General features: G+C 46.1%; 1 protein-coding gene across 1 annotated transcript in view; it reads right to left on the bottom strand.

Annotated features, from left to right (window-relative positions):
* Window positions 1–14,637: 14,637 nt before the first annotated feature.
* LOC126481898 (nephrin-like) overlaps window positions 14,638–26,981 on the bottom strand; it is a 462,484-nt gene continuing 450,140 nt past the window's right edge. Inside the window, exons 12-13 of the mRNA XM_050105856.1 lie at window positions 14,932–14,963; window positions 14,638–14,844 (exon numbers count right to left, since the gene is read on the bottom strand). Of these exons, the coding sequence (XP_049961813.1) occupies window positions 14,638–14,844; window positions 14,932–14,963 (239 nt within the window). The remainder of the gene's footprint in view (window positions 14,845–14,931; window positions 14,964–26,981) is intronic.

Below are 26,981 nucleotides of genomic sequence, written 5' to 3'. Positions count from 1 at the left end.
ACTTCATGAGTATAACGAGATAGCTGTGTTTCGCAAGAACGATATTTTCTGAATCCGTGCTGACTATGTGTCAATAAATCGTTTTCTTCGAGGTACTTCATAATGTTCTAATACAATATACGTTACAAAACCCTGCTGCAAATCGACGTTAGTGGTATTGTCTTGTAATTCAACGGATTACTCCCACTTCCCTTTTTGGGTATTGGTGTAACTTGAGCAAATTTCCAGTCCTTAGGTACGGGTCATTTTGTGAGCTAGCGGTTGTATATAATTGCTTAATATGGAGTCCTTGCATCAGCATACTCTGACAGAAACCTGACTGGTATACAATCTGGACCAGAAACCTTGCCTTTATTAAATGATTTAAGCTGCTATGTGACACCGAGGTCGAAAAATTATGTTCCCCCTATACTTATTGGAGGCATATCTCGAAGTACCAATCTATGTAGTGCGTAGGTTGAGTTTGAGAGACTAGAATTCAAGAGGAGCTAATTCTAATTTCCTTTAGGTCATGGATATCCAGACTTTCCTCATTTGTACCGTTAGGAACAAGAACGAAGAAGTTGGAATGCCGAGATTCAAACCACTTGACGAAGAGAAATAAAATTCACTTACTATTAACTCTTGGTGTGTTTTCACAGTGTTACCGTACATGTTTTACTATTACTGTTACTCGTTGTTAATGTCCAAGTAAGAATGTATTTGAAGAAATGCGCTGTTATAAGCTACGTTGCACTCCAGTGTATCCTCTGCAAACATCGGTATGTACTCGTCCAAGGTTTACAAAAAATTCCTCGAGCGCTGGCGCAAACCACCTTCTGATGGTCTAAGCATAATAGATATCATTTATTTCTTATTCCTAAAGATTGATGGGCCATAACTAATTTTAGACTGCTCAAATAGCTGTGGCATTGCTCAAATAGTTGTGGCAACGGCTTTGCCGCAGTGGATATACCGGTTCACCGAAGTGAAGCGCTGTGGGGCGTGAGCGGCACTTGGATGGATAACTATGCAGGCCGCCATGCGCTGTTGCCATTTTTCGGGATGCACTCAGCCTCGTGATGCCAATTGGGGAGCGGTGTGCTGACCACTCACCCCTCCTATCCGCATCCTCAACTGAGGATGACATGGCGGTCGGATGGTCCCGATGGGCCACTTCTGGCAAGCAGATGGGGTGCTTGACGCTTGACTTGACTTGAAATATCTGTACATAACTGATTGTCAAGTGTAAAAACTATTGAAATATAAAGCTGAATGGAAAGTCCTACAGCCAGCAGTAGATGCTTTTATTGAAGTCGATTAGAGGCTAGAATCAGCAACAGTGATGAATGTCTAGTGGATTTATTTAAGTTTTAAGTTGAAACTTCTGGTGCATATTTGTACAGAAGTGTTATAAATTAATACTTTGATAAAGAGGAAGCGAATTTACCTGATATATCTTAAAATACTGAATGAATAGACATAAACAAGGAAGAAGATATTACGTTTCCAGATAGTAAACTATGTGTCGATCACATACGCCCCACAAAAATAGAGTCTACTTGTATGCAATAAGTAAGATAGGCAATCTGATGACAAAAGGTAGTAGCTACAGTACTATGCCGTACGGCACAGAGAGCTATTGCAGAATGCCGCAGAGTAACAGTTGGTGAAGGCAGACGAACTTTACAGCCTTCATTTGGCAAAACCAGCGTCAGTGATGAATGTCTAGTGGATTTATTTAACTGTCTCGGTACCCACACGGCAGCCACCATACGCGCGCCAGCAACACACCGTGTATACCACCTAGCTTCTGTTGTCAGCCGCTACGATTACTATTATGTTGGTGACAAACACACATAAGCATGTTGACTTATAGTAAGTCTGATTTTCAGCACAGTCTTCTTCCTTTCGATCATTCGTGGCTCCCAAAACATGTTAAAGCAATTTTTCAGTATATTTCTGTACACTAGTTTTATTAATTTTCATCATAAATTTTTTAATTCTTCAGTCCCTCCAGGTTCCAGGTCCGCTAAGGTAGGCCGTCCAATTACGTTCCTCCGGAAGGGGGTGGGGAGCCGCGACGTGGCCGGGCGTCGAGATCCACTGGCTATCCAATCTGTCTGCTGACGCCGCTGCCTTCAAATAGGAGCGTTCCTATCGTATATTGTAAATTGCGGGATTCCACGCTGCACTGAACTGAAAACCGCTATCCCTGTTTACTAAATTGTTGTGCAGACGCATTTCCACTGCCCCTTTGAAGATAGAGTTCCAGAAACCGTTGGCGCTGCACAGCTCTTCATTTTTTCGAATTCGAAGGTGTGTTTATTGATAACGCTATGTTCTGCTACCGTGGACTTGTTTGTCCGTCCTTGTCGTACGTTCCTGATGTGTTCAGGACAGCGCTGGGAGTTACATCGTTGTGACTGCTCGATATATTCCATCCCACATTAGCACTCAGTACTGTAAATGCCCACCGTCTGCAGCACCAGCTGGTCTTTGGTTGAGCCAAGTATGTCTTTAACTTTTTGCTTTGCGCGAAAGATGGTCGCTATTTCGTGCTACTTTAATATTGTTTTGATCTTGGCTGTCGACGGTCCAGCAAACGGCAGAAACGCCACGCGTTTTGCTTCTTCTGGTTTCTCCTCCCGCCTCTTGTCTGCACCAAAGGCGCGTTTTATTTGTGTCTCGGTGTAGCCGTTCTTTTAGAAGGTTTCCGGCAGATGTGCTAACTCACGCGGCAGACTGTCGTTGTCACAGATCGACCTGGCTCTTTGTGCTAAGGTGTTTAGTACCGAGTTACGTTGTGCTGGATGGTGGCAGCTACGAGCATTGAGATATAAGTCCGTGTGCATCCTGTAGACCGAGTGTCCCAACATACCGTCCGGATTTTGCTTGATCAAGATATCCAAGAAGGGAAGGCAGCGATTCTCTTCAACCTCCTTGGTGAATTTGATGCTGTCATGTATGCCACTGAGATGGAGTAGGAACTCCTGTAGTTTTACCTTGCCATGGGGCCACACTACAAAAGTATCGTCTACGTATCTGTAGAGCACCTTTGGTCTCTGGAGGGCGTGGAGGGCGGTGTTCAGCGCCACATCTTCAAAATGTTCCATGTACAAGTTGGCAATACCTGAGACCAGGGGGGAACCCATGGCAACACCATCTGTTTGCTCATAGAATTTCCCACCACATTTGAAGTACGTTGTGGTTAACACGAGACGAAACAGTCTGAATGTCTCCTCGTCGACGTGAACTTCAAGTAGAGCTAAGGAATCATCCAGCGGCAGCCGGGTGAAAAGAGAAGTGACATCAAAGCTGACTAGTAGTTCATTCTCGACCAGGCGTAACCTTTGGAGCACCTTCACAAATTCGGTCGAGTTCTAGACATGGGGAGGGCAGTGATCCACGAGTGGTTTTAACAGCTGTGCTAGGTGCTTGGCTACACCATACGTCCTAGAATTCATGGTGTTCAATATAGGACTTAGTGGGGCATTCTCCCTAAGGATCTTCGGGAGGCCATACAGTCGCAGTGTAGCCGGTGCCCGAGGGTAAATCTTCCTGATGGTGTTCCTGTCAAGTCCTGAACTGTTGAGAGGATCGATGGTCTTGCGCTTGACAGAAGCAGTCGAGTCTTTCACCACTTGTTTTCATGCCGTATCTTGTAGTAAGGTGTCGATCTTCTGCGAGTAATCTTCTGACTCCAGTAGGACTGTCGCATACCCTTTGTCTGCTGCTAAGACCACTATATCCTTGTAATCGCGAAGGTCCAACAGTCTCTTGCGTTCTTCTACCGTAATGTTGTTCTTCGGCATTCTTGCTTTCTCGAATAACCAGCTGGTCTCCCTTCTCACTGCCTCGGACCCTCTCGGCGAGAGTCGACGTATGGCTTGCTCGACGTACTGATGATGTCACGTTTTCATAACGTTCTTGGAATCGGAGCAATGTCAGGCCTTTCGACAGCACGGATATTGTGGGCTCATCCAGTACTCTCTCTGGCACGTTGATGACGGTCCTAATATTGTTGGCTTTCTCCTCCTGTTGACGTCGGCCCGGAAGTCTGAGGAACTTCTCGCACTGTTTGGTGGTGTCTTTCTTCTTGTAGAGCTCACTGCTGGCGTACGTGTTGTCGTCTAGCCACTCCCAGGTGTGTGGTGGGAGAGTGGAAGCTAGGTGCAGGTGGTGAGTGAGTAAAGTCTTGTCGTTCTTGTCGAGTTACTTTCTGGTAACACGTATGTGTTCCTCTATCAAGGCTGAACCTGGCCGTCGTAGTATGCATTTTGTCCTCGCCATGTTGACAGGATGTCGTAAGTTCGCAAACTGCGGCATCACTTCCTTACCCCGACACCTTAGCAAGAAGGCTAATCTGCTGAGTAGCTTACCCTTCCTGATTCGTAGATTCTACAGCATCTGGTAGTTGAGCTGGACATCCTCCTCGTAGAGGTGTGATATATGCGATTGCAGTCTTTCTCGGCGTATTCCAATGATGAATTCTTCCCGTGTTATCAGCCTAGTGGTGGCATCGTCTTGTCGCCACAGAGGCAATGGAGATACGTCTGCGCAATAATTTAGTAAACAGGGATAGTGGTTTTCAGTTCAGAGCAGCGTAGAATACCACAACTGACAAAATACGTCAAGTATGCTCCGATCTGAAGGCAGCGGCATCAGCAGATAGATTGGATAGCCACCGGGTCTCGACGCCGGCACGCGCCGCGGCACCCAACCACCACCGACACAGTACTCATTTCCGTAGGAACGTGATTGGCCGGCCTACAGAAGCGGACGACGGCCAATCAGCTATATAGATATGCAGAACACAGCATCCTGACACGTACAAAAGACCCAAATCAATCCTCTTATAAACAGAGAGTAAGAAGAAAAACGAAAGCGTAAAAATCTGGGCCCTTAACAAAAAGTAGGAGCATGACACGCAAAAGAACTTAAATTAAACGCACTTCTTCTGAAGGAAATGTCCACAGACAATACCCTTCGCCACAGACAATCTCGGAGTAAGAGATGGTTATAATATGCGACAAGCAAGCGAGCATCCCGACACTCGCTGAGTTGCAGTCAAGCGTCGAACATGTGTTCCGCTAACTCGCACACGTTTCAGTCATAGGCCCCCCTCTTGTACGAGTGACAAATCAGGAGACTCATCCGGCTTTGCTTTTGTTAAACCGTCGGCGGGAGCTCATTTCGAGGTCTGCAGTAAGCAACTACGGCGGGCAGGATACATTGCTCGGGCACCGCCCGACAGCAGAATTGTGTTTCTTGTCGTTGTGTCGGGATGTCGAGCTTGTGCGGTGCCTTGGGGTTGCAGCGGTCTACCGCTGTTAACAGAAGGCGCGTCTTGTTGCTGCCGCGGGCCGCGTCGCCAGCCGTTTCGAGTATCCCAGCTGCCGCTAATTCCCAGCTGCCCAGCTGCTTCCCCCAGGGTTAGGGAAATTGTGGGCCAGGACCTGGAAGCTGGCAGCGGAATCGACGAGAATGTTTCCGCCGCCGCCGTCCAGATCTCCTGGTCCACCAGCGCAAAAGGGACAGCAATGCAGCCATGTAACATAACCGTGGCAGCGATGGCTGTAACTGGCACTTCCCTGGCAGCAGCCCCCTTTTCCGCTCCGGATATTGCGACAAACTAATCAAACGCTGTAATACACAGAGCACCAACAGTAGTCAGTACTTGCGATTCCACCCCTCCTCCCCTTGTCCTAACTCCGCTCCAGCTTGCCAATGCCACCAATAACCTCCCAAACCACATAGCTTCCCTGAATAAAGGCAGTCAGTCCCGCCAGCCGACCGAAATCCTCCCCAAACCCACTGTCTCAACCCAGCCGTCCACCCGATCCAAATATCTAAAATCCCTCACACAAGACCACTTCATCCAAACAGCGGCGTGCGTAGAAGGACCGGAAGGACAAGCACCCCAAGAACTAGGAAAGCTCCACAACCACTACCCCAACCACTCCCTCACACTCTGAGGAGCCTGCGCCCCAGACAGCACCTGTAGTCGCCCTGGGAGGGAACCAGAGCAGGATTCGGATGGTTTTCTTGTTGGCGAAGAAAACCTTTCGTCAGCCGAGGCTTCCGGCGGCCTGTGGAGTAGAACCCACCCCGAACAGGTTTCACGCGGTGGCTGATGAGCCAGAGACAGTACAAAACAACACAATACAAACAAAAACACATCTCCCTCCGACTGTCGCAGAGTTTCCTCGGAATTACGAGGAACTCTTCGAGCTGTTAAAATCAGAAATCGGGTGAGACGGTTTTAAGGCAAAATCTGCTGGTGGTGACAAGATAAAAATAACACTTCACACATTGGAAGACTACAATACAGTCAAAACACATTTCACAAACAAAAACATACCCTACAACAAAATCGCGGAACAAAACATAGTCATCAGGGAACTTCCAAGATTACTGCCCCCCAGGCAATCAAAACAGACCTGACTGCCCAGGTGTACGCCGTCAAGGCTGTCCAGCAGATGGGCAAAGTTGAAAGCAAGTGGCCCCTATTCTAGGTCACACTACCAGTTATCCCCCAAAACAAAGGGAGATAAACATGGTCCTGGCTGTGCCTTTCACCACCAAGCCACTGCGCCGCAAAAACAAGACGGTGCAGTGCTTCAGGTGTCAGCGCCTAAACCAAATCTCCACACACTGGACCATGGCGGTAAGATGCAGGAAGTGCGCCGAGGCCCATGATATGAGGTCTTGTACACTAAAACCCACGGACCCGCAAATAAGGAGCACGCTGTGTGGCAAAAACCATACAGAGGGTTACATGGTTACGAGGTCTACAAAAGACACTCACAGCAGGAAAAGGGTGCAAATGCCGTCCACCCCCCCCCCCCCCCCCACACACACACACATACAAACAAGACACCACCACACTATCGAGTCACACAAAGAAACATAACATGTCAACACAGACGGACAAGACTTGGGTAAAACCAAGACCGGACACATCAAGGGCAACATATGCAGAAATGGTTTCTCTTTCGAGAAACCATGAAAACATAGTCCTATCACCACAACACCGAACACAGTCACAAGGACAACGCCGGGAAATACACGACAACAACGACCAGGGACACCAAGATAGAGGAAGCTCTAGGGAACCCCACACTCAGTCCGCCGCTTGGATCAGTTGTTAGGCATTATGGTCCAGACCATGAACCACGTCATGGAAATGATGAAGGAATTCAGGAAGGCCCAGAAGCAAAACACTCAGATCCTCGTTGCCATTAAGGCAGCAGTCCAGCAGTCGCTCCCCTCGGCGACTTCCTCAGTAGTTTCAAAACCACATCATGGATAGACGACCAAATATCCAACGCCTGACAATGTGCGTCCATAACGCAGATGGCATTGTTAACTAAGAGGTCGAGGTCAGAGAACTCAAGAAGGAGTTTTCTATCGACATATGCATGATGGGGGAAACACACCTAAAACTGGGAATAAATGCGACAGTTCCCAACTACGTTAGCTACAATAAAGACAGGCGTGCCTAAGGCGGAGGAGTGGCCATATACATAAAAAGAGGGATGACCCATCGCCAGATATTCCTACTTGCTACCAATAAAATCGTAGCAGTGGCGGTGGAAGTAACCACTGCCAACGGAACCCTAACAATTGTTGCAATCTACCGACCCCACAAGACGAGATAAACGAGGGAGACATAGCTGCTCTAGGGCAAACTGAATGCAAACTCATGATAGGAGGCGACTTCAGTGCCAAACACTCCGATTAGAACTATAGACTAATCTCCAGGGCAGGCGCCAAACTGCAACAACAAGCGCGCAACCACCATATCAAAACACGGGGCCCGGTCGAGCCCACACATTTTCCAAGAAATGGAGGTAGGCCCGACGTGTTAGACATAGTACTCACTAGGAGGATCACGGGGTTTGTGGCCGCAAGGATAACAGAATGTCCTCCTACCACAACCCAGTGATTTTAGAGGTTGATGTGGGAGAATGGGTAGCACTCCCATTGTACCAAACGTCTGACATACGTACATACTGGGAGCGATACCGAGAAACTGCCGCCTCTGTTAAAGCTCGCGCTCCGCCACCTACTGCCGAAACTGTAGAAGAAGTGCTACAAGACCTATGAGGTACCATCTTGCAGTCAGCGGAAGAGCCCCCCCCCCCCCCCCTCACCGGCAAATGGACGGGCAGCCCCCGGAAATACAGCTCCAGGGTGTCAAAAAAGTGGAAGATCACCAGAAATGAGGCCATCAAGAGGCTGCTCAATCGTCTCAATTGTCGATGTGGGAGAATGGGTAGCACTGCCGGGGTACCAGACGTCTTACAAACGTACAGAGTAAGAGCGATACCGAGAAACTTTCGCCTCTGATATCACTCGCGCTCCGCCACTTACTGCCGAAACAGTAGAACAAGCGCTACAAGACATAACAGGTACCATCTTGCAGGCAGCAGAAGAGGCCATCCCTCCACAATGGGATGACCCGCCGCCGCAAATACAGCTCCTGGAACACCTGCTGGCTCAAATTCGTCATACGAACAGGGTGGCCAAAGAGTGGAAGTTCACCAGAAACCAGGCCACCAGGAGGCTGCTCAATCGTCTACAGAGAGAGCTGAAGGTAGCGCTCAATGAGCACAGAAACCAGCAATGGTAAAACCGCCTCACATCTCTCAAAGTAGACGATCACACACTACGGCAAGCAATCAACCAATTCTCAAAAAGACTCGCTAGGATGCCGCCTCTACACGGTGAGCGGGCTCTGGCCTACAGCCATGCTATAAAGGCCAACGCCCTCGCCGACTCATTCGAGAAGCAGCTTCAAGCGGCAGAACCCCTGGATGAAGAGCATGAAAATGTAGTCCGTCGTCAACTGGCTGCCTTCCTCAACGCTGAGGAGAACCCAGAGGACGAACCCACGCTTTTCACCCCCGAAGACTTGGCAAGAGAAATTAGGTCCCTCCCCACGAAAAAGGCGCCAGGACATGACAGTGTCACCAATCAGTTAAATAAAATCCTCCCACCCTCGGCGATCACACACATCGCGAATATCTTCACCGAGATTAATTGTTCCCTCGAGTTCCCGGCTTGCTGGAAACATGTGGAAGTGGTCGCGATACACAAACCAGGTAAAGACCCTCTATTCCTGCACCACTACAGGCCGATTAGCCTCTCGCCAACTCTAACCAAGATTTAATTGCGCCTCCTGCTAATACCAATACAGTAACATATTACCAGAGAGCAACATCCGCCGGATTTCCAACTCGGATTCCGGCAGAACCACTCTGTTCCACAACAGATCATGAGAGTGGTTGAAGCAGCCACAGAGGTCTTCAACCACAGAGGCTACTGCGGGATAGTGCTACTAGATGTAGCCAAGGCCTTCCACTCAGTATGGCATAGAGGGCTACTCTACAAGTTGTACACACAAGAGTTCCCCTGGAGCATAGTTAAGCAATTCAAAAGCTTTCTCATGGATTGGAATTTCTCTGTCAAAGTAGAAACCGCCACCTCCACCAAAAGTCTTATTCGTGCTGGGGTGCCACAGGGATCGGTCCTGAGGCCCGTTTTGTACAGTCTGTACACTGCGGACACACCAACGGCCCCTCTGGTGCACAACGCAAGGTACGCAGATGACACAGCGTGCTACACACGAAATGCGAACAAGGACCTGGTCATCCCTTGGCTACAAAGGGTTTCAGATGACACAGAAACTTGGGCCCATCGCTGGCGCATCACCATCAACTCTGAAAAGACACAGGCTATGCTGCTCACCCGGAGGCTCGTAAGGCGCAGACCTCCTCAACGCCTCCGCCGCTCCCCATTCACCTTCACGTAAACGGAACCCAACTCCCCTGGCACAGAACCGCCAAGTACTTAGGCGTCACTTTGGACTCTGGTCTTATGTGGAAATTCCACATAGACGAGGTCCACAGAATGGTCTGTGCCAGAATGTCAATCCTATACTCAGTCCTCATATCAACCAGCTCCCTTCCCTGCTCTGTGGGTGTGAATGTATATCAGACCATGATATGGCCAGTAATGGAATATGCCTGCCTTATGTGGGGATACGCGGCGAAGCCGCACCTGGAGAAACTCCAGAGGCATCAGAACCGCGCCCTCAGGAGGACATTGAATCTACCCTTCAGATTCCCTACCGATGATCTACACGCAGCAGGCGAAATCCCACTCCTGAAAGAGCGTTTCGAAGATCTGGCAAGGGCCTTCCACGAAGGCTCTTTCAGATCAGGATACGTCCTCATTCACTCTCTAGGGTGGTATGACATGTCCCGCAACAACCACAAACGCCCAATGACGATCTTTGACGACTAGGTCGAATAGAAAATCCGTATGCCCAATCCCAAATCCTTAATCCTTCTCCTTCCAAATTATATCAGTCATTCCACCAACCTCAGGCAAGTACCAGACACACGCAGAACATTCACCACATTAAGCAAACACCCAAAAATTACACAAATAACCACACACACAAGTAAACACGTGGAGTAAATGCCGAAAGGCTGCAAACCGCCGCACACACTTCCCCAAAGAGGGGAAAGCATTAGATGAGAGTAAGCAGCATCCCGACACTTCACCAGAAGATGGTGGGTACGAAACTCATCGAAACGTTGCTACAAGAAGGCGGCATCACTCAACTGGTAACCCGAGAAGAATTCTTCATTGTAATACGCCGAGAAGGACTGCAGTCGCATAAGTCATTATCCTGTCTCACTGGTTATGCTGATGTGGTCTTATCGGACGTAAGCGTTGTTAAAATGTGTGAAGTTGATTCGCGTGCTCCGCAGTGAAGCACAGGTGAGAAAACCATTAATGCAGAGAGAACCATAGTGTGCTTAATGTTTCTGAGCAATTTTCAGAATTGAATTTCGTCGCAACCGGTACGACAGATTTTAGATGAAACTAACGACCACCTCCGGCTTCCCACAGATACCACTAACTGTCTACTGGCGGACGACTTGTCTGCAATAGAGGTAACAAACTATACATAAATATCTTCTTCGTGAATCAGTGCTGCTATTAGTGCAAACCTATCTAACTCCCAACTGTAGATCCTGAGACTAGATTTCACATACAGACCGAAAATTGTGACAGGGAACTTTAATTTACAAAGTATTGTTTTTGGTCAAGCTTTACTGCTGTCTTAAGTTCAGTTTTTCCCAATAGACACCATCTTCTCTGTAGCTGACCAAGCCGTAAATCCCATTATTGTCGCGAGGCGTCACACCAAACTTCAATTACGTACAGAACGGGTAACGATATGTGTTTTACGAATTTATCATTACTATTTTTAAAAGTAATATGTTCAAACCTTCCTCATGAATCTATCTTATAGTGGAAAGTGTAAAAATCTCTGCAGTAGTTCCTGAGATTAGCCTCCATATATTACGTGGAGCTATGGTAATATGCATAGATTACCGGAGTTTGTATGAAAAGTGACTCAGGCGCGAAAACTGGATGCTTTCTGGCGACTACTATTGACCGTCTTCTCAACAGTGTAGGAGATGACTCGAATTCTGAAGTGGACTTCTCTATACAAGTACGGGATGAGATGAAAAGGTACTAGATGTCTGACTGCAGTTATTATCCTCTGTGTGTTCGATATTTGCTTCGACTGTGAAATCTTGATAATAATTTTTCTTACGTGAAATTTAAAATTTTCCCTGCGAATTAAATGTTCGAAGAGATTTCGAGATTGCAGCAGGTCATCGTAAACATCGTTCCACGATATTTCAACTGGACACATGCCAGTCATCTTCAGATGAGCCATCGAAAACGGATGGTTCACCTGAAGATGACTGGCAGGTGTCCAGGTGAAATATCGTGGAACTATGTTAACCACGACCTGCTCCATTCCCGAAATCTATTCGAACCTTTTTTACTTTACGCATACCTCACGAAGATGGAAGATGCCATGGTTACGACAGGTTTTTCTGCAGCAATTTCTCTCTCGTAACTTTAGTCATCCACCTTGCTTATTGTTCATTATATCTACTAATCGCACATACAAGTAATCCGTCGTTTTGTCGGTTGAATGTTAAATACATTAAACGACAACGATACAGCTGTAGACTAACATGGGGTCATTCATCTTTTGAGACTGTTATATAGTCTTAATAGGCTAGACGTATTCCATTTTTATGAAAAGCACGTTCAGTGGCCGCTACAATTGCAGTTTTGCTTACGAATTGGTTGAACGACACAATAAACAATTCCCATCTTTGAAATCACATTTACTACTCACCATTTTGGGCACATGCGCTGTTTTCAAGCGTTATTCTACACACAGGCGTGTGATTATTATTATGTGGTAGTGTCTGCCATTCCTCTGTGCGTTCTGCGTATCTCCCACGTGTGTGTGTGTGTGTGTGTGTGTGTGTGTGTGTGTGTGTGTGTAGGGAGGGGATGGGCGTTTGAAAGTGGTTGGGTGGTAGGGCGATATATTGTAACTTCTTTGGGCTAGTTAGAGAGTGTAGAGAGCACATGGAAATAGTGTGGTAGTCTAAAAACGTCAATAACGAAAGTAATGTCAGATGTTGGGATTCTTTATGATGTCGATAAACATATTACAGCGACCCGTAAATATGCTTTAATAAAAGCGAAACGCATCTAATCAAAATGGGACTTTATTACAGTCGCAAAAGAAGAATTACTCCCATATTACTCTTAAAACTGCGACTGCACGAAATAGACCTCTAAAGTGGGAACCGTAAGTACCGTACGCACAAGAATGACCTTAACAGCATTTGAATTAAATTCCACGAAAAGCAGACTCATATAAGATTGCAGAGCAATACGAGAGCTATTATTTTTCCAGTTCTAATCTGTCGCAAAATGGAAACCATAGTAGAGATTAAATAAATTTTATTTATTTCCAACGTTTAACAACACCTTCCAACTGTTCTCTACACAGACACCGATCACACTTAGACATTGGTCGTAGCATTGTACCAAATTTCAAATACCTTCTCCTTAGAAAGCAGCCACCGGTTCTTTGTTGCAATTCTCGTTGTCTGTGTCAAAATGCTGTCCTCACAGCTAACGGTTCGTATGACCTAAACGATGAAAATGAGAAAGTACCTTGTCCGAACTGTATGGTGCGTCAGTAAACACTTCGTTTCGAAATCGCTGCAGAAGCATCATTGTTGCAACTGCAGCGTGTGGCGGAGCATCTTCATGGAGACGGACAACGCCTAACGATAACATTTCTCTTCGCTTGATTGTCCTTCGCAGACGAAATTTTCACATCGCCTGATCCACTCGCTGAAATAGCTAATCGGTTGACATTCGCCTCCATGCGTGATCGCCTGCATCACGACCGTCTATTCGACTTGTCTCAAAATTCCTTCACCATTGCCGCATCCTGCTGTAAGGCATGGCAGTTACAGTCGTTGCAGTACATGGGCTGCATGAAGTCAGGCGGAACCCTTTGGAGTGAAGAAATCGAATGCCAGCAGCGTCCACTTCATACTCACGTCTCGAATGTACGACGGGGCACGATTGAGGGCATACTAGAGACACGGTGCAACACAAATACGTGAAGCTTCATCGGTTTTAATTTGGCGTTCTATCGGACCTTCAAAACAAAATAGCTATAGTACATAGCACAATTTTTACTTGTGTGAGTTCAAGATTCGATTCCCGGCCGGATCTGAGAATTCATCCTCTCAGGGACTGGTTTTGTTTTTTCTCATCGTAAGTTCATCATCATCGCCAGGTAAGTCATCGAAGTGGCGTCAAAGAAAAAGATTTGCTCAGGGCGGCCGGACAACTCCAGATGGGGTCCCACGGCCAATAATGCCATATGATCATTCCTATAAAGTCACGATGAACAGTGTATAAAATTACGAACTTGCGAATAGAAATAATGTCTCATGTCATCTTGAATAACTAATGCTTGGCTGATCATGTAAATAATTTATTTAACTGCCGGTTACGTAGTCCACGAGCCACATAATGAAATTAAGTATTGTAAATCAGGACATTAAATTTGCAAAATGAATAGGACCGATATTCCTTGTCTATGAATAAATGACGCAATAAGTGGTCCGTCAAGTAAGTGGAAAGTATGGATCCACAATACCTCAAGCGTGCCATGAATCTATTGTGATGAGTTAACAAGCCATGCCGCCCTGTGTGGCCGTGCGGTTCTAGGCGCTTCACTCCGGAACCGCGCTGCTGCTGCGGTCGCGGGTCGGAGTCCTGGCTCGGGCATGGATGTGTGTGATGTCCTTGGGTTGGTTAGGTTTAAGTAGTTCTAAGTTCTGGGGACAAATGACCTCAGATGTTAAGTCCCATAGTGCTCAGAGCCATTTGAACCATTTTAACAAGCCATCCAAAATGCCATAAATACAGCAGACCACAATGCATTGACGTGCAGGCGCAAAAGTGGCCAGCTCTGGATTTGCTAATTGCTGCTTACTAGGCAATCGACTAACTGAGCCATTTGTTCACAGACAGGGAAAGTTCGGTCCCATGCATTTTGCAACTCAAATGTCATGATTCACCACATTTAACCTTCTAGGTTCCGAAACCAGTTCTTATTTGAATTATTTACAAGAGCAGTCAAGCAGTTGTTACTTATGGCTGCGGTTGTCCTTCATACAAGATAGCGTGTATTGCCTGAAGTGTAGTAGTTTAGCGCAAAGAGAAAGCCGTTCAGTACTCACCACAAATGTGGGGCACGACGTCAGGGTTGTTCTCGTCGTGCGGCGCAGCGGCGTCGGCCTTGGCTCGCTGCTTGTCGAGCGCACAGACGGCGACGGCGGTGACGGGCCCGTTGGCGGAGCCGCCGCCCCAGCCGCCTTCGTCGCTGTCCTTGGAGAGCGGCGTGGCCGGCGGCTGCTGCTGCTGCGCCGACGGCCTCTTGCGGCGGGCGCGGACCACCGCCACAGCCGCCCCCGCCCCCAGCAGCAGCGCCCCCAGCGCGCCGCCGCCCGCCACCGCCCCCACCACCGGCGTCACACCCGGCAGCAGCGGCGTCTCTGCTAGAGGAACAAGCCTTCAGTTCGGGGACTGCCGTCAGCCACTACACACCTTATAGGACTGTTATTCGAAACAGGCTTACACACTGAGGTGAAAGAAGTCATGGGATAGCGATATGCACATTTACTGATGGTGGTGGTGTCACGTCGACGAGGTAAAAGGGGTGTGCATTGGCGGAGCTGTCATCGGTACTCAATTGATTCACATAAAAACCTTTCCTACTTGATTATGGCGGCACGACGGGAATTAAAAGACTTTGTACGAGTGATGGTACATTGTAGCTGGAGCTGGATGCATGAGATATTCCATTTCGGAAATCGTTGCAGAATTCGGTTTTCCGAGATCCACAGTGCCAAGAGTGTGACGGGAATCGCAAGTTTCTGGCATTACCTTTCAATACGAACAACACATTGGCCGAAGGCGTTATCGTAACGACCTAGAGCTGCAGAGTTTGCGTAGAGTTTTCAATACTAACCGCTAAGCAATATGAGTAAATTAACCGCAGATTTCAATGTGCGGCGTATGAAGAACATTAAAGTTAGGATAGTGAGGCGAAATTAGGCGTTAGTGAGCTATGAAAACGGAAAACCGACGAAGATGCCTTTGCTAATAGCACTACATCTCCTTCAGCGCCTCCCCTCGGACCGTGATCATATCAGTTGGATCGTAGACGACTTGGGAATCGTGGCCTGATCAGATGACTCTCGATTTCAGATGACAAGAGCGGATGGTAGGCTTCGAGTGCGGTGCAGGCCCCACGCAGTCGAGGACTCTAGTTGTCAACAAGGCAATGTGCAAACTGGCCATGGCTTCGTAATGGTGAGGGCTGTGTGTACATGCAATGGACTAGGTCCACTAGCCCAACTGAACCGACTACTGACTGTAAATAGTTATGTTTGGCTACTTGTTCTCGAACGACGATGTATTTTTTTTCTTTTTTTGGATGACAGTTACCACACTCGTTCTCTATTGGTTTGAAGAACATTGTAGACAGTTCGAGCAATAATTTGGTCACCTAGATCGCTCGACATAAATGCACTAAACGTTTATGAGGCATACTCGTCAGTTCGTGCACAAAATCCTGCACAGGCAACACTTTCGCAATTATGGTTCCAATGGCTCTGAGCACTATGGGACTTAACTTCTTAGGTCATCAGTTCCCTAGAACTTAGAACTAATTAAACCCAACTAACCTAGGGATATTACAAACATCCATGCTCGAGGCCGGATTCGAACCTGCGACCGTAGCGGTAGCGCTATTCCAGACTGTAGTGCCTAGAACCGCTCAGCCACTCCGACCGGCTCGCAATTATGGACGGCTGTATAGGCATCAAGTTCAGTATTTCTGCAGGGGACTTCCAACGACTTTTTGAGTCCATGTCACGTCAGGTTGCTGCATTACGCCGTGCAAAAGGTGGTCCGACATGGTATTAGAAAGTATCCCATTACTTTTGTCACGCCACTGTGTAACTGCAACTTCAAGGAATGGTGACGAAACTTCCTTGCTTCAGTGTCTTGTCGTGAACAGGACGTGGTGTAACGAGGGTGCGCGTAGTCTCATTCGAAACTCTGGCCTCACTAGCGATAATGCCATTGGCTAACGGAAGAGAGAGCGCTTTCGTCGAGACCTGTCTTTCTAACGCCCGATTAATAGTTATCCCGCAGCGTGCATTTCGTGCACAACTAACCATTCGCGCGAAACGGAAAGCGGGAATGGGAATTTTCTTGACAATCTGTAACTGCATGAAGGATATTACACAAACTATTATTTCTGAAGAACAAAATGTATCTAGATCAAAGTGTTCATGCACAAACAGCGTGTTTTTAATTAAGAGTATTACAGAGCAACGCAAACAATTTAATATAGAAATCGGTACCATCTTTATTGACTTTGAGAAGGCATTTGATCGCGTGAATCGCGACAGCATATGCAAGGTTAGAAAACTAAACTAAATCCGCCCGAACAGGCCATGAAGGCCCAACAATAGCGACCGGTCACCGCGTCATCGTCAGCTCACATTCGAACTGGATGCGGATACGGAGGGGCATGTGGTCAGCACACAGCTCTCTCAGCTGTATGTCAGTTTACGAGACCGGAGCCGCTACTTGTCAATCAAGTAGCTCCTCAATTTTCCTCACAGGGTCTAAGTGCACCCCGCTTGCCAACAGCGATCGGCAGAGCGGATGGTCGCCCATCCAAGCACTATCCCTGCCCGACAGCTCTTAACTTCTGTAATCTGACGGAAACCGGTGCTATCACAGCGACAAGCCCGTTAGCTCTATGGAGGATTACGAACGAGGATATCATCTTCACCTAACAGGCGTAGTGGCAGTTACAAAAGAAGACGTATCGTAATATCATAGGTATGAGTCAATTGAAAGAAATATCTAAAAACCCAGGTGTAAGAAATAGGTATGGACTATCAGCTATGCTTTTTAGTATTTCTATTAACTTCATTCTGTTAAACGGAGATGTAAAGTAACCAAGGGAATTACAGTAATAGAACGAATGTGGAACACATAGATATGACACTGTTTACAGATGGCATAGTTATTAGTCAAAAGAATGAAGATCACCTGCAAAGGTCAGTATGCCAGATAAGCGAAATACACAAGAAACACAGCTTCTACATTTTTAGTAATAAAACGAAAGTAAACGTATCCCGGTAGGCCAAAAATTGTTTCGTTTAATTCAGTTTTAGAACAAGTCTCATAAATCTCTTTTTTAAGCTGTGCGATAATGTTTGATTTGGGTGATAATGAAAGTAAAATTAAAAAAAATTCGAAGTTGCCTGCGGAAACATGAGCAGAACATCGGACCATAAAAAACAAAAGAACACCATCATGAAATTCTATAGAGTTATGGCGCTTCCTATGTTAGATATCCTATGGGAGCGACAGCGGAGGGTAACCATAAAAAGAAAATAAATCCAAAGGAAGACGAGGGGCTGAGCAAAAATGAGATGATTAGAAATGAAGATACCACAAGAGAATTCAATATACACTCCTGGAAATTGAAATAAGAACACCGTGAATTCATTGTCCCAGGAAGGGGAAATTTTATTGACACATTCCTGGGGTCAGATACATCACATGATCACACTGACAGAACCACAGGTACATAGACACAGGCAACAGAGCATGCACAATGTCGGCACTAGTACAGTGTATATCCACCTTTCGCAGCAATGCAGGCTGCTATTCTCCCATGGAGACGATCGTAGGGATGCTGGATGTAGTCCTGTGGAACGGCTTGCCATGCCATCTCCACCTGGCACCTCAGTTGGACCAGCGTTCGTGCTGGACGTGCAGACCGCGTGAGACGACGCTTCATCCAGTCCCAAACATGCTCAATGGGGGACAGATCCGGGGATCTTGCTGGCCAGGGTAGTTGACTTACACTTTCTAGAGCACGTTGGGTGGCATGGGATACATGCGGACGTGCATTGTCCTGTTGGAACAGCAAGTTCCCTTGCCGGTCTAGGAATGGTGGAACGATGGGTTCGATGACGGTTTGGATGTACCGTGCACTATTCAGTGTCCCCTCGACGATCACCAGTGGTGTACGGCCAGTGTAGGAGATCGCTCCCCACACCATGATGTCGGGTGTTGGCCCTGTGTGCCTCGGTCGTATGCAGTCCTGATTGTGGCGCTCACCTGGACGGCGCCAAACACGCATACGACCATCATTGGCACCAAGGCAGAAGCGACTCTCATCGCTGAAGATGACACGTCTCCATTCGTCCCTCCATTCACGCCTGTCGCGACACCACTGGAGGCGGGCTGCACGATGTTGGGGCGTGAGCGGAAGACGGCCTAACGGTGTGCGGGACCGTAGCCCAGCTTCATGGAGACGGTTGCGAATGGTCCTCGCCGATACCCCAGGAGCAACAGTGTCCCTAATTTGCTGGGAAGTGGCGGTGCGGTCCCCTACGGCACTGCGTAGGATCCCACGGTCTTGGCGGGCATCCGTGCGTCGCTGCGGTCCGGTCCCAGGTCGACGGGCACGTGCACCTTCCGCCGACCACTGGCGACAACATCGATGTACTGTGGAGACCTCACGCCCCACGTGTTGAGCAATTCGGCGGTACGTCCACCCGGCCTCACGCATGCCCACTATACGCCCTCGCTCAAAGTCCGTCAACTGCACATACGGTGCACGTCCACGCTGTCGCGGCATGCTACCAGTGTTAAAGACTGTGATGGAGCTCCGCATGCCACGGCAAAGTGGCTGACACTGACGGCGGCGGTGCACAAATGCTGCGCAGCTAGCGCCATTCGACGGCCAACACCGCGGTTCCTGGTGTGTCCGCTGTGCCGTGCGTGTGATCATTGCTTGTACAGCCCTCTGGCAGTGTCCGGAGCAAGTATGGTGGGTCTAACACACCGGTGTCAATGTGTTCTTTTTTCCATTTCCAGGAGTGAATTCAGCATGAATAACTGAATTAGAAAGTATTTTGAAGACGGGAGACAATACCTCACGAGCTAGTCACAGAAATCCCCAGAATATCCTACACTACAAATTTTCGGGGAAAAGAGATATTGGAAGACTTCAAAGAAGATATAAATTATTTTGTTTGACAGTTCGGGAAAGATAACAGCTCAATCTTTGAAAGGATTTTGATACGATAATGATGATGAGTATTACCTCGCGGAACACTGTTTCTCGTAGACAATCAACTGTTACGTTGGTGGACGCTTTTGGGGCAACTAGAATATGTGAGGAAGAGAAATGGGGTTGCACGGCCACTTTCGTTGCTTGTAACAATGCAGGAAGAGCCGGTTTGGAATCCTTTGAAACTCGGGAAATCTTAGCTTACCGTACTATACCTGTTTCTGAGATTATTGTTGCTAGTGAGGGTTCCTACCTGTTACTGGACGGGAGTTTGTCTTTGTCTTGTCGTAGACGTTTGTAAGATTAATTCCGATTGTACTATTCACTTATGGGTGAAGGCTAGTGGTCCTTCTTCTTTGGAAGATTGTCGCATTGTGGGTGATTGTACTTTATATAAGCATTGAAAGCAGTTCTCAATAACGGCCTTGTACAATAATATATTTAGTTAAGACACCAGAGATTTTGCACCAAACATTTAACTTATCATCTGCATTAATCCTCCTGCGATTCCTTGTGTAGAGAGAAAATGGCTTGTCTGTTGTAACAACACATGTTCCATAATCCCTATTAGGTACAACTCCGACTGCAAAAGTGCGATAAGAAATAATATCTCTCTCATTGTAGGCCTCCAATCCTTGAAGAGGTTTGTCAGTACCTCTCACAATAGCAATTGTTAACCATGAATTACCACTAACTACTTCTGTTTGGGGTCTCCTCGGCCCTCTGTACGCAACCATGTAGCAGCCTCACAATTTTCTGATCAGCTAAGTTCCCATAATGAGCCTTTGTTGTATGATCACACGATTACAGAACAGTAACTGAAAGCAGTTACATCGAAAATATATCTAGGAGTGTACGTGTGAAGTGATTTGAAGTGGGATGACTTCTTAAAATTAACTTCGGGTAAGGCAGGTGCCAGACTGAGATTCATTGGATGAATCTTCATGAAATGTAGTCCCTTAACAAAGGATGCAGATTATAAAACACTCGTTCGATCAACACCGGTACTTGAAATTTGCTCATTACTCTGGGATCCATACCAAGTGAGATAGACAGACGAAACACAGAGCAGCACTTTTCGTTACAGGTTGATTTATTAGGTGCGATGGTATCACGAAAATGCTCAGCCGACTACAGCGTCAGACGCTAGAGGTGAGGCGATCTGCTTCACGCTGTGGTCTACTGTTAAAGATCCGAGTTCGTACGTTTCTAGAAAAGCTAACCAGTATATTGGTCCCTCCTATGTACATCGCGTAAAGAGACCTTGAAGATAAGATTAGTCAGATGCGAGCCAGCAAGTATCATTCAGCCCTCGAACCATAACCAGCTGGAACAGGAGAAGGATGAGGGGATGCTCGTACACACAAAGTGCACTCCGCCACACTCACTAACGTTATTGCGGGGTAGAGGTACAGATGTAGATGACTTATTCAGCAAGAACTCGGTGAACGTGCATTTTCTGCTTGACCGTGGATAGTTGCTTCAAATGTTGCTTCACGACGCCCTGGCGTTCTTTAGTAACATGCCGCAGTTTCATCAGAGTAAAACATGAACAAAACATGAGGTACTGGGGTGCTAAAATTGCCAGAGAAGTACAAGAGAGGTTCCTTCATTTACAACAGTTAAGTGTCTGGTGTTCCGTCGTCAAGAGTAGACAACAAGATGAATTTTTTTAAGAAAACGAGCGTGTACTGACTGTGGATATTGAGCTCTTTAACAAGATTATAATGAAGTTTCTTTCCACACTCTTGAAGAAACTGATATTAAACATGTGTGGTTTCAGGAAGGCGTCATGAAGGACAACAAAGCGTGTAGTGTTTTTTCTTTTATGGAGAAGTTCGGTTTCCCTGAGTGGTGACTGTCTGTACCAGGAGCACTCGTCCAGTTGAATTTTCAGCGTCCTCTTTATTGATATATCTGAAGTCTATTGTTTGCAGTACACATCGAAGGATAAGGACTGTTGCACATTTTCCAGAGAACATTCGCAACAATAGTCCGTATGCTCGGGGATATTGTCAGAATTTCAGCTGAAACTTCACAGTTAGAGTAAATCAGTGTATTGACACTTAGGATTTCGAGTATGAGAAATAATTTTTTTAACGTAATATTTTAAATTTAGAATAATGCACAAACGAAACTGTGCTTCTAAATCACCACACTTCGATGCCGCAAACTTTATATAGGGAGAAGCACTGAATGATAAATAGTTCATTGTGTACGAATACTACTTCCATTCTCGGCCACATGCCCATCTACTACATTCACTAATAGTTCGTTGGCTGAGCGAACGTGTATAATTCTGTGTAAGACAGTCACCTCCCACTTCCGAGTTGAATTATTTGTAACATCCTCAAAAAAATCATTACCTTAAGGCGATAATGTGCAAACCAAACTAACTCTATGCAACACGGAATCACGTGTTAATGTCATGGAGAAGAATGGCGGAAGAGTGAAACTTTCAACGACGATAACATGTTACAAACTAGTGCCACAGTTGTGTTGTATTGTCATTTCAAGCGATTCTTGGTATGCTTCGTTGCTGATCAGATGCTTTTCCATGCGTTTCATGCATTAACATATTTTCTGACTGATGTTATGTTTTGCTCGTAGTCGGTAGGTCAAGCAAAGGAAGAATACAAGTCTTTTCAGGAATGAATTACCGTGTAACAGGGTTAGTGAATCCTGCTGTCTTCTGGGGTAACTTACATTCCTACTGGGATATCTTACATTCCTACTGACGTGGTGCAAATCGACTGTCAGATATGGAGGCGTTAGTCTGATATCAGCTCGTTAGGTGCACGCAAACTAGCGTATATGATTCCGCTGGTGTTGTAACGACTTAGATTTACAAGGAAGGTGTCCATGAATTGTATATCCACCATTTCCACCGTGCATACTTTTAAATACTTGGGATGTGAAACCTCATATATCACATACAAGGATCAATAATAAAAATTAGAAAAAATTTCAACTGTTGATAAGTAGTATAAATCACACTCTCCTCAAAAAAGTTAGAGAACAGTGATACTAAAGTTTCATAATGTGATGGCTGTATCAATTCTAAACTGAATGTCAGAGACTTTGGATACAGTCGCCACTCAACGGAAGAGGACTGAAGCATCGAATGTTAGACTTCTAAGACCACTAGCGCATTACAAACTTATAGAACGGACAATGAATAATGGATGAACTGGGAGTCAAAAGCATGCTTCGGAAAATACGGGCGTACAGAAAAAAATGGAATTAACATACTCAAACATGATAGATAAACGAAAACCTGAATTATATGCAATTTTACATCTGAAAACGCACTCTGTTCGAACAAGCCTTGAAGGCGTAACTGCACCGACTGACCATTGTGTCTTCCTCAGCCATCAGGCATCACTGGATGCCGCTGTGGAGGGGCATGTGCTCAGCACACCACTCTCCCGACCATTGCCTATTTTTGTGGCCGGACACGCTACTTCTCAACCAACTGGTCTCGCAAGGGCTGAGCGCTCCTCACTTGCCATCAGCCCTCGTCAGATCCGGACGGACAGCCATCCAGGTGCGAGCTAACTCCGGCACAGCTTAACTTCTGACGGGAATTAGTGTGACCACTGCGGAAAGACGTTGGAAAATATCCAATTCATTAAAAATGAAATTTGGGAGTCATTAGAAGAGATAGGATGATCAGCTGCTCTCTGATTGAAACTGGAACAGGCAAGAATGTGTAAGCGAAACTAGGATATGATGATGAAGTAATAAGCGATATGGGATGGCCAAATAGCTTCACAGACGCACAGTCGATTGAAAATGTCTTGGGCCCAGGACGCCCAGGAATTACAAGTCTATCTCCGGCATGATGGACCACTTCTGTTCTTCCTAGTATACTTGTCCAGCACTGAGAAAAATAGCCGTAAAGCATGCTGGGCATCTAGATTTAGACTATGAGGAAACGTCAGGTATTCTGTTCTGAAAGCGAAGTCAAAACAAAATGAATTTAAGCGACACCACACCTAAGTGCCACCCACGGCCCGTATCCTGGGGCTGATATAACCTAATTTCCCAACCACACTTCCACATGTCAAAATGTTATCATCACTAGAAGTTGGCTGCACAGCCAGGCAACAAAAGAATATTTTAAACCAGTGTCAATACCGCGGATTTGTATCATTTGGTAACGTTATTTTGTGTGAGGGCCTTATTACAACTAAGATATTAGTAGGATTCCTTTTAGTGATACCTTAACGCCACGCCTGCTGTTGCTTCGTGGATAACGTTTATACCTCAGCTTATGAACATAAATGTAATACGCATAATTGGTGTTGGTGACAAACTCTTCCTGTAGTATTGTGAAATAACTCAATGATAGCTCAAATTTCAATTGTATCTAACGAAGCACGATCGTTTTTGACTCTCGTTTTCTTTTTGCAGTTTGGGGATGTTAGTTTTTCCAGCTGCTATCACGTTCTATTCCAGGCTGGTTTACAATAATAACTGAAAAATGATTTTTTAAATAGATGCATGATGGGCAATTCTCGCAAGATTATTATTGCTTTGTGACGCTATATGTTACACTGTGTTGGCTGCATGTTAAATTTATTGCCACCAACCAAGACAGCGCAGTGATTAGTACACTGGACTCGTATTCGGGAGGACCACGATCAAACCACTGTCCGGCCATCCTGGTTTAGGGTTTCCGTGATTTCTCTAAATGGCTTCAGGCAAATCCAGAGATGTTTCCTTGGAAAAGGTAAGGTCGACCTCTTCCCTGTCATTCTCTAATCCGATGGGAACGATGACATCGCTGTCTGGTCCTCTGCCCCTCACCAACCAACTTTTATTGCATATCGGAACGCACGATAAAGATCAATCAAGAATCATGCACCTAAATATTCGAAGTATTTACAAGGTCATGTGCTTCTCTGAATCGTTTCATATCGACGTGCCTAACAACTCAAAAGAGATGTAATCTTTCGCTCCACCTTCTCGTACACGTTTACTCCTCCGTGTCTCCTTCCACTTCCAACCTACCTACTCCTAGATGTCATCCTACCTAGTACCTAGGTGTCCTCTGGTCCTATCTCTTCTTGTGATGAGGTTCCTCCATAGACCTCTACAATGACGATACAAAAGTCATGGGAAAGCTCCTAATCTCGGAACGGATCTCATTTTGCCCTGGGTGCTGCTGTCATTCAACGTGGCGGGTACTCAACAAGCCGCTGGAAGCCCTGTGCAGCAATATTGAGCAATGCTGCTTCTACAGCCGTCCGTAATTGCGAAAGTGTTGTCGGTGCAGGTGGTTGTGGACCAACTGAGCTCTCGCTTATGTCCCATAAACGTTCGATGGGATTCATGTCGGGCGATTTTGGAGGCCAACCATTCTCTACAATTGTCCAGAATATTCATCAAATCAATCGCCAACAATTGGGACCTAGTGACATGATGTTGTTTGGGAGCATTAAATCCATGAATTTTGCAAATGGCCTCCTAATAGACGAACCTAACTATTTCCAGTTAACGATCAGTTCAGATGGACCAGAGGAACCAATCCATTGCATGTAAACACAGCACGCGGTATTATTAAGCCACGACAAGGTTGTTGACAACTTGCGTCAATGGTTTCGTGAGTCTGCACCACACTCGAACCCTACCATTCTCTCTTACCAACTGAAATCGGGACTCGTGTGATAAAGTTGCGGTTTTTCAGTGTCTTTTGTCCAACTGATATGGTCACGAGCCCAGCAGAGGCGCTGCAGGCGGTAACATGTTGTTAGGGAAGATACTCGCATCTGCTGCCGTAGCCCATTAGTGCAACATTTCATCGCACTGTCCTAACGAGTACATACTGATTTCTGGGGTTATTTCACTCAGTGTTGCTTGTCTGTTAGCACTGACAAATGTACGTAATCTCCGCTGCCCTCGGTCGTTAAGAAAACCGACGGTTGCTTCGTTGTCTGTGGCAAGAGGTAATAATGCCTGAAATGTACTGTTCTCGGCACACTCTTGATAATGTGGATCTCGGAATACTGAATTCCCTGACGACTTCCGAAACGGAATATCCCTTGCGTCTAGCTCCAACTACCATTCCGCGCTCAAAGTCTGTTAACTCCCGTAGTGTGGCCGTAACCATGCCGGAAACCTTTTCACGTGGATCGCCTGATACAAACGACGTCTGCGCCTATGCACTGCTCTTTTCGACTTTGAGCACACGCTGCTACCGCCCTCTGTCTATGGGTATATCGCTGTTCCTTGACCTTGTCACTTTAGAGTACATCAGCCTACTCGTTTTACTATTTCTTCATTCTGTAATTCACCTGTCGTCTTACCAAGTTTCAAATCCTTGCAGTTTCTTCTTCATTGTATTTTAGATGAACTACGTTTCATATTCATCTAATGTTGTGCTTAAGATGCACATTTCCAGGAAGTGATTCTGCACTTCATTTCAGTTTCTAATATACTGAGTGCTGCTACTGAAAGAAACGCGTCTCTCCTTTACAGATCTACTTCTTAATTATTACTTAATCTAGCTGACTAGAAAGGCAAATTCCTTCTCTCTTCTACAACTGTGCTATTTCCATTTTTTTAGCAGCAGCGCGGTTCACAGCCAAAACAATTGTGGTTTTTGACAAGGGTCCCCATTACCAGTTGTCTTTAACAGGATTAAAATATCCTTTTATTTAGGAGCCGACACTGTTTCACGATTTCGCTTGTGTAGCCATTTTATAGTGAGTCTGAATACATACCACATCTAACATAGTTAAGAGACAAGTATAACACTACTATTGGTTGCTCAGGGAGAAGAGTGAGAAATTAAAAATTAATCGAGAGTTTACATTCCGTAAGTCGCACAATCGACATATTTTGGTTATAGTCAAAGTGTTCGTCTGGCCATACAACGTTGTGAGTTGGTTTATTACGAAATAAAATTAAAGGCAAGTGTGATAAATTATTGATAAGAATACAGGAAAGGAATATGTCAGATAATAAAGCGTGTTATCGCGTCAGTGGACTTAAAACGTGTAGACATCAAATTTTTCCTGAACTTCAGTGTCGTAAGTGGTGTATTGTGTCACGTATTTGTCATGCAGACGTCTGGTGCCACGGTGTTGATTTTAAAGTGTCGGGCGAATAAGAATAGAAGTAATAAAGATTCGTTTTTCTCAAGGCAGCGCGTCTAAAGTATTTCGTAATGTTTTAGTAATGCTAAAAAACAACTGTTTTTAGATACGACCCGGTGAATATTCGCAAATCTATCAAATTATGTTGTTTACCGGAAGCTTGACGACTATTTATCCAGTTAAAATCTGCCCAAAACAACGCTATCATTGAAATGTGAGGGTAACGTATTAGCAGACTCTCTGACAGCTACACGGCGCACTATGATTTCTCTGCTCCTATGTCGTACTCTGGGACGCTC

The sequence above is a fragment of the Schistocerca serialis genome, chromosome 5, assembly GCF_023864345.2.
Source record: "Schistocerca serialis cubense isolate TAMUIC-IGC-003099 chromosome 5, iqSchSeri2.2, whole genome shotgun sequence".
In the NCBI taxonomy this organism is placed as follows: domain Eukaryota; kingdom Metazoa; phylum Arthropoda; class Insecta; order Orthoptera; family Acrididae; genus Schistocerca; species Schistocerca serialis.
This window is presented reverse-complemented; position numbering and strand designations above follow the sequence as displayed.